The 12935-nt window shown below is 35.3% G+C and overlaps 1 protein-coding gene across 30 annotated transcripts in view; it reads left to right on the forward strand.

Moving 5' to 3' along the window:
• Eif4g3 (eukaryotic translation initiation factor 4 gamma 3) overlaps positions 1 to 12935 on the forward strand; it is a 294208-nt gene that overhangs the window by 217388 nt on the left and 63885 nt on the right. For 19 of the 30 annotated variants that reach the window (XM_047526878.1, XM_047526748.1, XM_047526753.1 and 16 more), the window contains 4 exons: positions 3003 to 3246; positions 5817 to 5950; positions 7647 to 7766; positions 8106 to 8216. In XM_047526878.1, coding sequence (XP_047382834.1) covers positions 3003 to 3246; positions 5817 to 5950; positions 7647 to 7766; positions 8106 to 8216 — 609 coding nt within the window. The remainder of the gene's footprint in view (positions 1 to 3002; positions 3247 to 5816; positions 5951 to 7646; positions 7767 to 8105; positions 8217 to 12935) is intronic. The other 11 variants (XM_047526927.1, XM_047526928.1, XM_047526840.1 and 8 more) reach the window with 1 other exon arrangement.

Below are 12935 nucleotides of genomic sequence, written 5' to 3' on the forward strand. Positions count from 1 at the left end.
CTGGGTATATAGCTTAGTGGTCAAGTACTTATCTAGCATGCTCAAGGTGTGTGGTGGTACTCGCCTGTATATCGCAACTTCTTGGGAGGCTGAGGTAGGAGGGACAGAAATCTGAGACTGTCCTTGACAACTTTTTAAGACCCTTTTTTCAAAAAATAAAAAGGGTTGGGTATAGAGATCAGTGGACAATCACCCCTGGGTTCAATCCTCAGTATCACAAATATAAATAAAATAATATTGCTGGGCCTGGCAGTATCACTTGGTACAGTGTTTGCCTTGAAAGCATAAGACCCTGGGTTCAATCCCCAGCACCGCAAAAAAATAAAAAAATAAAATAAAATAAAATTGCTGATGGAAGCTGTTAAAATTTGTTTAAAACTTTTGGGACTTTTGGTACATTAATCATGTACCTAGTTGTCAGTCTGATTTTCTTATGCTTTAAAAACCTCGCCGTGTTAAGAAACTTACTGTTTCAGTTAAGTAGATTGTGTTTCAAAAGGTTCCTGTATCTGGACGTGGTGGCCCTTACCTATAATCCCAGCCACTGGGAAGACTGAGGCAGGAGGATTGCAAGTTCAAGGCCAACCTCAGCAATTTAGCAAGACTGTGTCTCAAAATAAGAAATAAAAAGGGATGGGGGGATGTACCAAGTGGTAGAGTGCCCTGGTGTTCAATTCCCAGCGCCACACACACACACATTAAAACAGATTCTGGTAAGGGTTCACATTTGACCATTCAGCTAATGTTTGCCCATTTTTCTGAGTGAGCAATTTAGGAACTGTTACTGCACTTTCAGACTAGTGTGATAGGGTTTCATCTTGCTGAAGGAAAAATAATCTCATCATACACATTTAATTCTATTTTTGTTGATTCCCTTGACATATCCAAAATAACCATTTGCCTCAGACTCTGCATGCTTCTGTGTCCGCTAAAGTATAGTTTGTTACTCATGTGGGAAGTTTACTTATACTTCTTTTTTACACTTAGAAATTGAATCTCCAAGTAAATTCTGGTTTTGTGTGATGTATTGTCTGCTTTACATTTTAGGAACAGAAAAGAGGACAGTAAATGTTGTTCTTTCTAAAATACCATTTTTTTCACATTTTATAAGATTTGAAATTAAAATTTATATAATTGTATAAAGTAGATATCCTGTAGTATAGTGCCATTTACATATTAACACCTTAAATTTTCAAAGATCTAGTGGACACAGTGGTGTCCTCTGGTCCCAGCTACTCTGGATACTGAGGCCATTGCTTAGGAGCAGTGGGATTGTTGAGTCTGCCAGGAATTTGGGGCCCACTGGGGAAACATAGTGAGAACCTGTCTTGGGGGTTGAGGGGGGGGTTTTCTTGATGACTTGTTCTTAATTATAAAGTTGTATTTCTAGGTCATTATGGGTTCATGTAGACTACATTAGAGTACGAAATATTTAAAAATGGGGCTTCTAATCATGATTCAATTTTAGTAGACCTGTTATTCTCAAAGTTTAAAAGATGCCTCCTTTCTGCCACATTTTATAAAATCATTGACAAACATTTATTTTCTTGGAATTTTACATCTGTCTTTTTTTTAATACTTTTTGCATACTGTCTCTTCCCATGGTTGTGGTGTGTGTGTTTATGTATATTTGCATGGACTTTTCATTTGCATTATATAATCAGGTTTGAAAACAATGTTTCTACAAATAACATTTTAAAATTTAGTGTTTGCTTCATGAAGAAGAAAACTTCCTAGTGTTACATTTGTTATACTACTACTTTTATGTAACCAAGTAGGATTTTTCATTTGGACTTTTTTTTTTTTTAACAAAAAAGAAAACATGATTTCATAAATAGTTGGGACGACTCACCTGCTGACATTATAGGACGCTGCTTTACGTAACGCTCTGTTGAAGCAGCCCTAATTTTTGGCTCTTGATCTACTATGGAGTTACCAGTTGGAATTCCCCTTTCCTCAGTGCTAATTCCAGAGGGTTGTGTTCAGAGTGCCAATCTTCATGGAAAAAAAGTAGGTGAGAGTTTTGGTGGTTCATGAGGACCTTAGAAAGTCATTTTGTTTGATATTTGACACCAAAGTGGTAAAAAATGATATGAGGAATAATTTCAATTCTTTTTTTGCCTTTAAAAATGGATTTAGGGACTGGGGTTGTGGCTCAGTGGTAGAGCACGTGTGAGACCCTGGGTTAGATGTTGTGCATGGCATATAAATAAATGAATAAAATAAAGGTCCATCAGCACCTAAAAATGTATGTGTGTGTGTGTATACCTGTATGAAAAAAATGTAATTTCTGTGTTCTCTTGTGCTTTAGCCTAAAGCAGAAGAGCTTTCAGTTGACAGAGTGCTTGAATATATATATATATATATATATATACACACACTTATAAAAAAATAGATTTAGCACTTCAGAACCCAGATTTCTCTCTACAGAAGTGTGTTCTGAGCTTTTTTCCCCCTATGTTAGATCCTCAGAGAAGACCGTGAACCAATAAGGAAAATAGATTTTAACTAAAAGGTGTCCTCCTTAAGATGTGATTACCTTTTTAGGACTTAGGTACTTTAAACTGGACCCAAGCTCTCCATTTCACAGCCAGAGGACGACACAAAATACATTCCCCAGTGTCTCTTTTTATATTGGCTGCTGCATTTCAGTGGCATGAGGAAGAGTGCTTGTTTTAGATCTCTGACTAGGACTGTTTCATGCTCATCAGCTTCCAAGGATTAGCAGTTCTTTCTGTTTTAACCTTGATCCATTTGGATTTCCTTAATCATGAATTAAAGCGTTTCAGTAACCATTTGAATTGTCTGCTTTATCCCAGGTGATGAAATAATCAAAGTTTTATTTTTTTTAAAGTTACCATTCTAGTTGCAAATGCCGAACACAAACATTGTTATCTCGAAATGACATGCTTTTTTATGATTTTTGAGGGTGTATATGTAGGGCTATATGTATATTTACCTGTATGAAAAAAATGTAACTTCTGTGTTCACTTGTGCTTTAGCCTAAAGCTGAAGAGCTTTCAATTGACAGAGTACTTGAATCTGAACAAGAGAAAATGAGCCAAGGGCTTCATCTTGAGAAAGACCCCTCTGACCTAAAAAAAGTGAAAAGTTTAGAAGAAAATGGAGAAGAAACTGAGCCTTTGCGTAACGGTGCCGAGAGTATTTCTGAGGGTGAAGGGGGAGATGCTAATTCAGGCTCCACTGACAGTTCTGGTGATGGGATCACATTTCCATTTAAACCAGGTAAGCTTATCCCTCCCTGCCTTCCGGTGTGCCTCTTTCTTTCTCTCTTTTACTCTACTGCCTCCTCAGACCGTCACATTGGATGTAAGAGGCTCAAAACAGTGTAATACTTAAAGAATAGACTAGTGACTACAAATTGCAAGAGTTCTAGGACAGTGGAAGTGACATCTGATGCTGGTGCCCTAGGACTTTTACTGGCATTGGAAGTGCCTCTGGGAGAGGGAATTCGTCAATACCAGGCTTTGGAATTCAGTAAGAGAAATTTAATTTTATTTGTTTTCAGTCAAGGGGACATTATAGATATGACCATGTCCCTTGACATAGTCATTTCATAAACTTTGAATTTGTTTTGTTGACAGAAATCACTCTGTAGAACTAAACTCCGATGTAAATCATCCAGAAAATATGCCTAAATTATTGAATGCCTGCATTGTGGCAGGTGCACTGTGAAAAGTGTGGAAGGCACTGAAGGAGCCTTCATCCTACATCGGATGCATCAAGCCTCTGCTCTGGGCTGTGGGTGTAGCTCAGTGGTAGACCACTTACCCAGCATGCACCATGCCCTGAGTTTGACCCCCAGAGCCACAAAAACAAAGCAAAGCAAAGCACTTCTGTCCTCATACTCTGTAAACCGTGAGTGACTTTGAGATTTGTAGAGTTAATGTGGATATATGAGGAAAGGTGGTTCCTTTGATAGAAGTTGGAAAAGATGCAAAGTTTTTCTCATTCTGCCAATTATACAGCAAATTTTTGTGTGAGGTAGGACTTGAATGTAAATATACCAGCCTTCCCAAAAAAAAAAAAAAAAAAAAGTTTCATTATATATGTGTATATGTTTGTAACCTTAAATCTTTGAAAATCATTAACTAATGCTTAGGACCTTGATATACTGATTTTTTCGTTTCTTACCAGTAAACTCCCCTTAATGGATTTTATGAAATTATAAAGTTTTTTCTCCTATTTCATCCTACTTTTAGGAACTTAGTAGACTAAAATAATTTTTACACAGAATTTTTAATTTTTTTAACTGTAGGACCCACTGTTTCGAAACTGCTTTTCATGATCTAGGCTTGTACCAGATCACCAAGCACTTGTAGCCACCAATCCTTCTTTAGGAAATTGAGACAGTATCGCCATTTTTAGGATCGTATAAATTACACTTTTGTTTTACAGGGAAAGGTACACAGTTATGGGTCTAGCTGTAATTGACTGACTCTCGTACCCATATAATACAGTATCCAAAATCAATATTTGGATAAAAAGTAGTTTAAAATTTAGATCCTAGGGTAAATAGGATTTGGTGCAAAATATCTGCAAAGCCAGGCATGGTGATGTACGCTGGTAATCCCAGCAGCTTGTGGGGGTAGAGGCAGGAGGATCATGAGTTCAAAGCCAGCCTTAGCAACTTAGCAAGACCCTAAGCAGCTCAACAAGACCCTGTTTATGAATAACATTTTTAAAAAGAACTGGGGATGGAGTTCAATGGTTAAGCGCCACTGGGATCAATCCCCCAGAAAAAAGAAAATATCAAAAATATCTGCAAAATTCTCCCAAAGTATTCATGGGTCTATAACCTACACAGTAGTAACTAATGTAAAGAGAATCTGGTTTGCCATCATGAGGTGATCTGGAGTCTGATTTGAACAAGAGTTTTGCCAATTAAAAGAAAAAAACCATTGCTTGTTTTTATCATCAATAAAATTTTATATGGAATTTCTTTATGTAATAAGAATGGGGTTGAATGGTGATAACTGGTATGGTAGTATAGTATCAAAATAAGTGCTATGGGACTGGGGTTGTGGCTCAGTGGTAGAGCACTGGCCTAGCATGTGTGAGGCACTGGGTTCGATCCTCAGCACCACATACAAATAAATAAATAAAGGTTCATCAACAACTAATAAACATATTTTAAAAAAAAAGTAAGTGCTATGGCAAAAAACTAATTTAAAATTCATTTTAAAAAATTAGCTCAGAGTACTATTAGAGTGATATTTAGAGAAAGATACATATATTCTGTTTCCAGGTACTTTATTTTCCTCTCATTAAAGCATAGGCAAAGATGAAATCGCTACATTGAACTGCTTGATGGATAGGGTTGTGGCTCAGCGGTGGAGCACTTACCTAACACAGGAGGGGGAGGGGCCCTTGGTTCCACCCACTCCCACCCCAAAGCAAAAGCTGCTTAGATGGTTCGTTACTGTGCAGAAGTTATTTGGTTTTGTGTTTTGAGGTGCTTTCCTTTTTCTTTTCTTTAAAACATTTCCAAGTAAATAACCAAAGTACCTTTATTTTTCATGAATTTTGCCAAATTCCTTTTTCTGACATATCTACATGCTGTTACTTTACTTAATGAATATTATTACATGTCCCTGGTCAAAAGTTGGTTAGTATGGTTGTATTAAAGTAGTTTCTTATTGCTTCAGATGAATTTTTTATCCAAGGTATCCATGATCTTTTCTGACTGTAGTTTGGTGCTGCCTTTGGTTTTTGTTTCTTTGTTCATGAAGAGATAAATGTGGGAATCTGTTTGGTACAAACTGTCATCTGCCTACTTCCGTCCCTCTTTTTAGAATCCTGGAAACCTTCTGATACTGAGGGCAAGAAGCAATATGACAGGGAGTTTCTGCTGGACTTCCAGTTCATGCCAGCCTGTATACAGAAACCAGAGGGCCTGCCTCCCATCAGTGATGTGGTTCTTGACAAGGTAAGGTGCATGCTCTGAGAAAGCTAGGTCTTAGGTGGAACTGATTTTAACTATCCGTGCAAATACGTGAAGTTTAAGCAATTTTGGAAACTACTAAACCAAAGAGCTTTTGCATAATGGTGCCGAGAGTATATAAAAATATATAATGTTTAAGAATTAGAATTGCCCAAAACATTGTTGGATTTTAGGTTAGAGGCATGTTAGAACCTACATTTGAATGGCGATTTTTAAAAATTCATTAATTTGTCTGTTTATTATGGCTTTTTCCTAGTAATGTAAAAATTTTGTGTTCATTGGGGAAACATGACTAAATTGCTATAGAGCTCTTTCCCCGCTGTTCTAAAATTTTGTTATGTAATTCTGGCCACACTGAGAACAGTCAGAAATCTATAAAGGTACTTATTTGGAAGAGTAAACTTGGGGTGGGAGTCAGCACAATTCAAATAAGGTATAACTCAAAATTTTCCTAATAGTTACTTCAGTGATTAAAGCCTGCAATCCTGTGCAGATAGATAGGCATCCTTCCTAATTTTCTGTGTGAATCATGGATTAATGGATGTAAACAAAAATTAGTACAGTCAGTATTTGTTGTTTAGTTTAAAAGGAATAAAATCGGGTATATGTTCGCTTAATTAATTTCTTGTAAATCAAAGTTGAACCAGTGTTGCTAAAGAAGGTTGAGAAGAGTTTTTTTGTTTTTTTGTTTTTTTTTCATTTTGTTGTATTAAGGATCAAACCAGACCTCAAGCATGCTGGTCAAGGGCTTTACCACCAAACTGCAACCCCACCCTCTGAACTATGTTTGAAGAGAAACTTTTATCCCTCATTAAAATGCAGATGTTAACTATCTTATAGAATTGAGATACTCACTATGAAGATGTCCAGCAGTTGCTTATACTAATCTTATTTATATTATTTTTCTTTCCCATAGCAATAGTCTTATATCTCTTTCTATATCTAAGTCTCCTCTCTTAGGTGAACAATTGGTGGTACTACTTAAGGGCTACTTCATTATTTCGGAGTGCAAATGTTGTATTCATTTGCATCCTACCTGTCTTAACTAATTTATTTATCTCTGGCTTTGGCCATTTATTAAATGGTTTTTTCACTGAGCTACTTAGTTTTGCTGACTACAAAGTCACATTATATGCTTAATCAAAGTCAAATTTCTGAGTTTAACAAGACAAAGTGAAATTTTAAATGGGTTACACATGAAGTGTTTCTCCCTTGAGATTTTTTTCATCCACTCTCTATATATGCATTGCTAACCTTAAACTGACAGCATCAAAACCAAGATGTACTATAGCAAGATATCTAATAGGCAAGTGCTGTGACATCCTGGTAAATATCTTCTAAAAAAAAAAAAAAAAAAAAATTCCCAAAATTTGACCCTATTTCAGAAGATCTCCCAATAACTTGCTCGTCTCGTGCCCCTCTGTGGTTCTCTGCTGTCAGCTGATTGAGTGTAGCCTTTCCTTGGAAATGTAAGGCCTAATCAGTCCCAGGGCACAAGAAGACTGGTGTCCTATGGCTCTGAGGCTGTCCCAGGAGAAGATGCCATGCATCAGGTTGGATTTGTACTGGTTCAGAAGCCAGTGCTTATCATTTCCAATGATAACTTTTTAGTTTTTGTTAATTCTCCAGCATTGAATGCTCTGAAATGTGTGTTTTAAGCTTTGCTTTTTTTTTCATGCAGATCAACCAACCCAAATTGCCAATGCGAACTCTGGATCCTCGAATTTTACCTCGAGGACCAGATTTTACTCCGGCCTTTGCAGATTTTGGAAGGCAACCACCTGGTGGAAGAGGTGTACCTGTAAGTTCAAGTTCCCTACGATCAAATTAGTTAGAAAACTTTCATAAACTCCATGACATCTTGTCTAATGGCCAGACAGAGTGACTTTTAGTTGCCAATTCCTGTAATCAAGAAGAAGTAGATGAGGTGAAGACAATCCTCTCCACACAAATATTAAAGCAAATAAATATATTTGAATCATTTTTACTTGAAAGAAACTGGTCTGCATTAATTTGGTCTTGGTTTTGTTTTTGTGTTTGTTTGGTTCATATTTATTCTGTTGCAAGTCAAGTATCCTGGTATACTGCAGATCTCTGATGACATTCAGTAACATTCATCTCTTTGTCTTTGTTTCTACAGATTTGCAAAGTGCAGAGCAGGCATGGATTGCCAATTCTGGAACAGAGCAAAGCCCCAAGTTGCACTCCACTGGCGATTGCACACCCACCCCTGAAGAGCCTGCCTCTAGGGGTGCGCTGAATCATTTTTCTTTTTTAAATGATAGTCTATGGTGTTATAATATTTTCCATTTTGCTTTTCTTATTTACTTTAGGTTGTGAAGTCAAAATGTAAACAAATAACATCTATAAAAGACTAGTATTGGTAAACTGCAGATTGCCATTGCACCCCCAGGGGCAGGCTCTTCAGCGGTGGAAGTGGCATCACCAATGGACTTATGCTGGGGCGCTGCACTGTGCAGGATTCTGCAGACTCTGCCTACTCCATGCTTTGTAGATTTGCAGAAAGCATGAGGAAAGTTGCCAAGGACATGTCTATGTCATTTCCCTTAAGCTAGACTAGCAGAGTGTGCATTAGTCCAAAATCTGAAGGAACTCAGGATTTCTTGTGTATTTTGAAGGTCACCCTTTTAAGAGAACTTTATTCTGTGTTTGTAAAAACATGTTTACATAAGGTGACACTTTACTTCCTCATCACCTTTTTATTTCTGTAATGGCAACTTTTGAAACCTGCTTCAAAATAAGACTACACCATGTGAAAACAAATGTCACTTTGTATATATTTAAATTATTTATTTGTCTGCAAATAAATACCGATTCAAAGTACTTGAATGCCTATAGCATGTTGGAGGCTCTACAGAAAACTTCCCTGATCTGGAACATATAGTTTATTAAGCATCACCATCTTAAAGACCTCCATGTGTGTGAAAATCTGTTCACACACAGGTTCAAAATGTTACCTTTATCTATTTTTTATAAATATTAAAATTTTTCTACAACTTGAATTTCCTCATCAAAATGTCTTAGAAAGCAGTTTTCTAGAAACTATTTTATACCCTTTTTCCCCAGCATTATTTCCCTTCTTGATGATTCCAATTTATATTTACATTACCTTTTATTCTGGTTAGGGTTAATAACATTGTTTTGCTAACATTTGAAATAATGTTCCATGCCATCTTTGTTATTCTCTAAATAATAATATCTGTGGGTATTATGTATTGGTTTGTTCGTGTCACTCTCAGAAAGTACTTTCATTACTAGTTTGCTCTTCATTGTTTTTCTAATAATTAGTTACAGCACAATGGAAATATCATGAGTTGAGAATAAGCTATGTCTTTAAAATATTGAAAGTAGAAAATTAATTTTAAACTAACTGGGTCACACTTTGTGTTTGACCAGTCATCCATATTCCTACATAAGTCAGATAGATGAGTTATTCTAGTGCAAATGACTGGGAATAAGATATTTTCTAGAATTTCTAATGTCCCCCAAAAGATCATTCTCAGTAGTTTTATTACGTGTCAAAAGCTTGTTTTTATGGGATATCGGGATCTCTTGGTGGTGTTGATAATTCAAGCCTTAATACAGTATTTACACTTCTAGCCTTCCCCATAATATAGTTTGAGATGTTCACATCATAGGGCATAAGTGTCTTAATATATAAAGCAGCAAAAATAATGCTCTAAGGGGAAAAAAAATAAACAGTGACCCTGCTCTTTGTAGTTTCTGGTTCTCTACCTCTGTTATTTTCACCAGTTGTCCAAATTGACTTATGATTAATTACCATTCAGTCATATTAAAATCTGTAAGATATGTTCCGTAGAACTTCTATTATAAACATTCCTGCAAGAGACTTACTTGTTATAAAAGTTTTAATGCACAGTAATTGTTTTAAAATATTATGCAGATGTGCAGATTAATACAAATTTTCGTAAGTGTTCCTGGATGGACAGTAAAGTGCATATCTAAAACTTATAACCAAATTACTTGGCAGTTTTGTTATTTTAATAGTAATCTGTTTACAGATATCAGAAATGTCTTAAGAGGAACTATGGACCTAGTTTAGTAAATTGCCATTTGTATTTATTTTAACTACTCCTTTTTTTTTTTTTTTTTGGGGTGCTGCTGGGGATTGAACCCAGGGCCTTGTGCATGCTAGGCAATTGCTCTTACCAACTGAGCTATATTCCCAGCCCTCATTTTAACTACTCTTGAGATTAACTGATTGTTATAAAAAATTCTAGGAGCAAAGAAGTTCCTGAATTCATATAATCTCTCTTTAAAGGAATACCTGATTACCTGTCTTTAAAAATTGCTACAGTGAATGATTCTGTTTTCTTTGATTTTTAAGTAAGAAGAATTTGTAGTTATAGTCTCTAAAAGACATAGAAGCAATGCATATTAAATTCTAAAATTGATTTGTATAATTTCTTATTTAATACATTTTTAATTTTAAAATGAGTTAAAAAAAATTAAAAGTTGGGCTGGGGATATAGCTCAGTTGGTAGAGTGTTTGCCTCATAAACACAAGGCCCTGAGTTCAATCCCCAGTACCGCAAAAAAAAAAAAAAAAAAAAAAAAACTGTGACACTAAATTAGCCAATCCCAAATTTTGCTGCTTCACTTTAGTTCTGATATTTGTTGACTTGGAGACCAGTATGCACGAGTTTCTCTTCTAGTCCATCAGTCAGGATTGTCTGTCCTTCAGCCAGGAAGATCAGACATCATTTCTTTTTCTATGCCCCTTAACTCTTAGCATAGAGTCCCAGTTTTTTGTGCATATGTTTAATAATAAGTAATTCACCATATGGTGCTTCTTTTAAAGAATACTATAAATTTCATCACTTATATTGTTTTTTTCACACTCAAAAAGAGACAGAAGAGCTGGGGTTGTAGCTCAGTGATAGAGTGCTTGCCTAGCATGTGTGAGACTCTGGGTTCAATCCACAGCACCACATAAAAATAAATTTAAAAAATAAAGGTATTGTGTCTTTCTACAACTTGAAAAACAATTTTTTTAAAAAGAGACAAAATACTTAAGTCTACACGTCACTTTTTAAAAAAATTCCTTTTGGTTCTTTCTTATTGCCGATGATACCGTGTGTAGTTTGGTGAAGTTGTTTTTCAGGGATGGGGGTTGTTTTTGCAGTACTGGGGTATCAATCCCAGGGCCTTGTGCATGTTAGGTAAGCAATCAACTGTATCCTACCTGTCCTTACACAGTTTTTAAGGTCCTTTTACATACCTTGTATCCTCTGATCCTCAGAATAACTTTTGTCAGTAGAGCAGACCTTGTATTCATGAGACTTAAAATGCATCAATTAAGAAGCATGCTAACAATAACTTTGCTCATAAGTAGGAGATTTGGATTCATGAGTCCAGTTCTTCTATCTCCCAATTCCAGGTATTGGCATTCCAAACAGTGACTTTGTTCTCACTCTGTAAACATGAGAATGTTGGTTGGTGATTGATTAATTGTACATAAATAAGGATTTAAAAACATAGTAAATGTTTTTATACTGAAATTCAGTGTTCAAAATAGATAAATATTTGTGAACTATGTTTATCTAATACTAGTACAGCAATACAAATATCATTTCTGAATTTGTCTTGGGAGTTTGCGTGGTGGTAATAACTTTTATCTTGGACCAACAACTTACCAGTTAGCTTTTCAAACCTAATTTTACTTTGAAGCATTATTATTATTTAATATTTCTCAACTTCTATGTTGCCCATTTGTAATCCATACATATTTGTCTTGGGACAGGTAAAGGAATATAGCATAAATCATAAATCAGATTAAAATCTCAAGACACATTCATTGGTATTTGCAGTAAGTTTTGGAAATGTACATCTTACGACTATCTCTAAATATGCATACAGTGACTCTTACATGTTTTTAATGTAATTTCCTTTCATTACGCCCAGACACATTTATACTTGACAGATGTTTATGTGCATGTATGTAGATTAAATGTGTTATAATAGTTTACTTAAGCTTGAACTGTATTATCCTAGTATTAAAAAAGATATTAACCCACATAAGTCAACATTAGAGTAAAGGCCTGGATTATAAAAACCAGACAATATTTGGTTTACTGCAATTTTTTTAAAAGAATTATTTGATCTAGACTACCATATCAAAGTTTCAGTTACAAATAAAAGTTCTTGTAGTGGTACAATTAGGTTTAGCAACTGTTTCCTGTTCGTATTTTTTAGTCTTTACTGTCTTTCCATAATAGCATGTCTGATACCTCTTTGTTTATCTGATCAATTTTCTTCATGTTTACCAAAATTTATTAGATCATAGTATCATTTCTGTGTTCTTATCTGGATACATTTGACAAGATTGGTGTGAATTTCCCAGAAGTTCTAACTTTTGATTCTGATCATCTCTGATATTAGTATTTCTGATTAGTATAAGGGAATAATTTTGAGTGATTGATATGGAAAGGATTTTATCAACTTAGACCTCATACCACTTCTGTCCTAGATGCTATCTTTTTATATAAATCATGACACCGAAGTCTATACTTCATATGAAATCAAAAGGGCAACAAGTAAGATATGATACTGGTCTGTGTCTTGTATGAAGATTACTTTTCTTCCCTTGTAAAATCCAGTGTCAAATATTTGCTCAGCATTTAAAAATTATCAGAAAAAAATAAAGATCATCATTATATAACAAGAAGTCTGGGAGGTAGCAGGGCTTAGTATCAGCCCAATGTTGATTACTACTACTACTACTACTATTATTATTATTATTATTATTATTATTATTATTATGGTACTGGGGATTTAACCCAGGGGCACTTTTCCACTGATCTACATTTCCATCCTTTTTTTTTTTTTTAAGACAGAACCTTATGTAAGACTTGAGCTCGAGCTTTACTGATTAAGGCCTCACTAAATTGCTGAATCTGGCCTCAAAGTTGTGATCCTCATATCTCAA

The sequence above is a fragment of the Sciurus carolinensis genome, chromosome 1 (assembly GCF_902686445.1).
Source record: "Sciurus carolinensis chromosome 1, mSciCar1.2, whole genome shotgun sequence".
Taxonomy (NCBI): domain Eukaryota; kingdom Metazoa; phylum Chordata; class Mammalia; order Rodentia; family Sciuridae; genus Sciurus; species Sciurus carolinensis.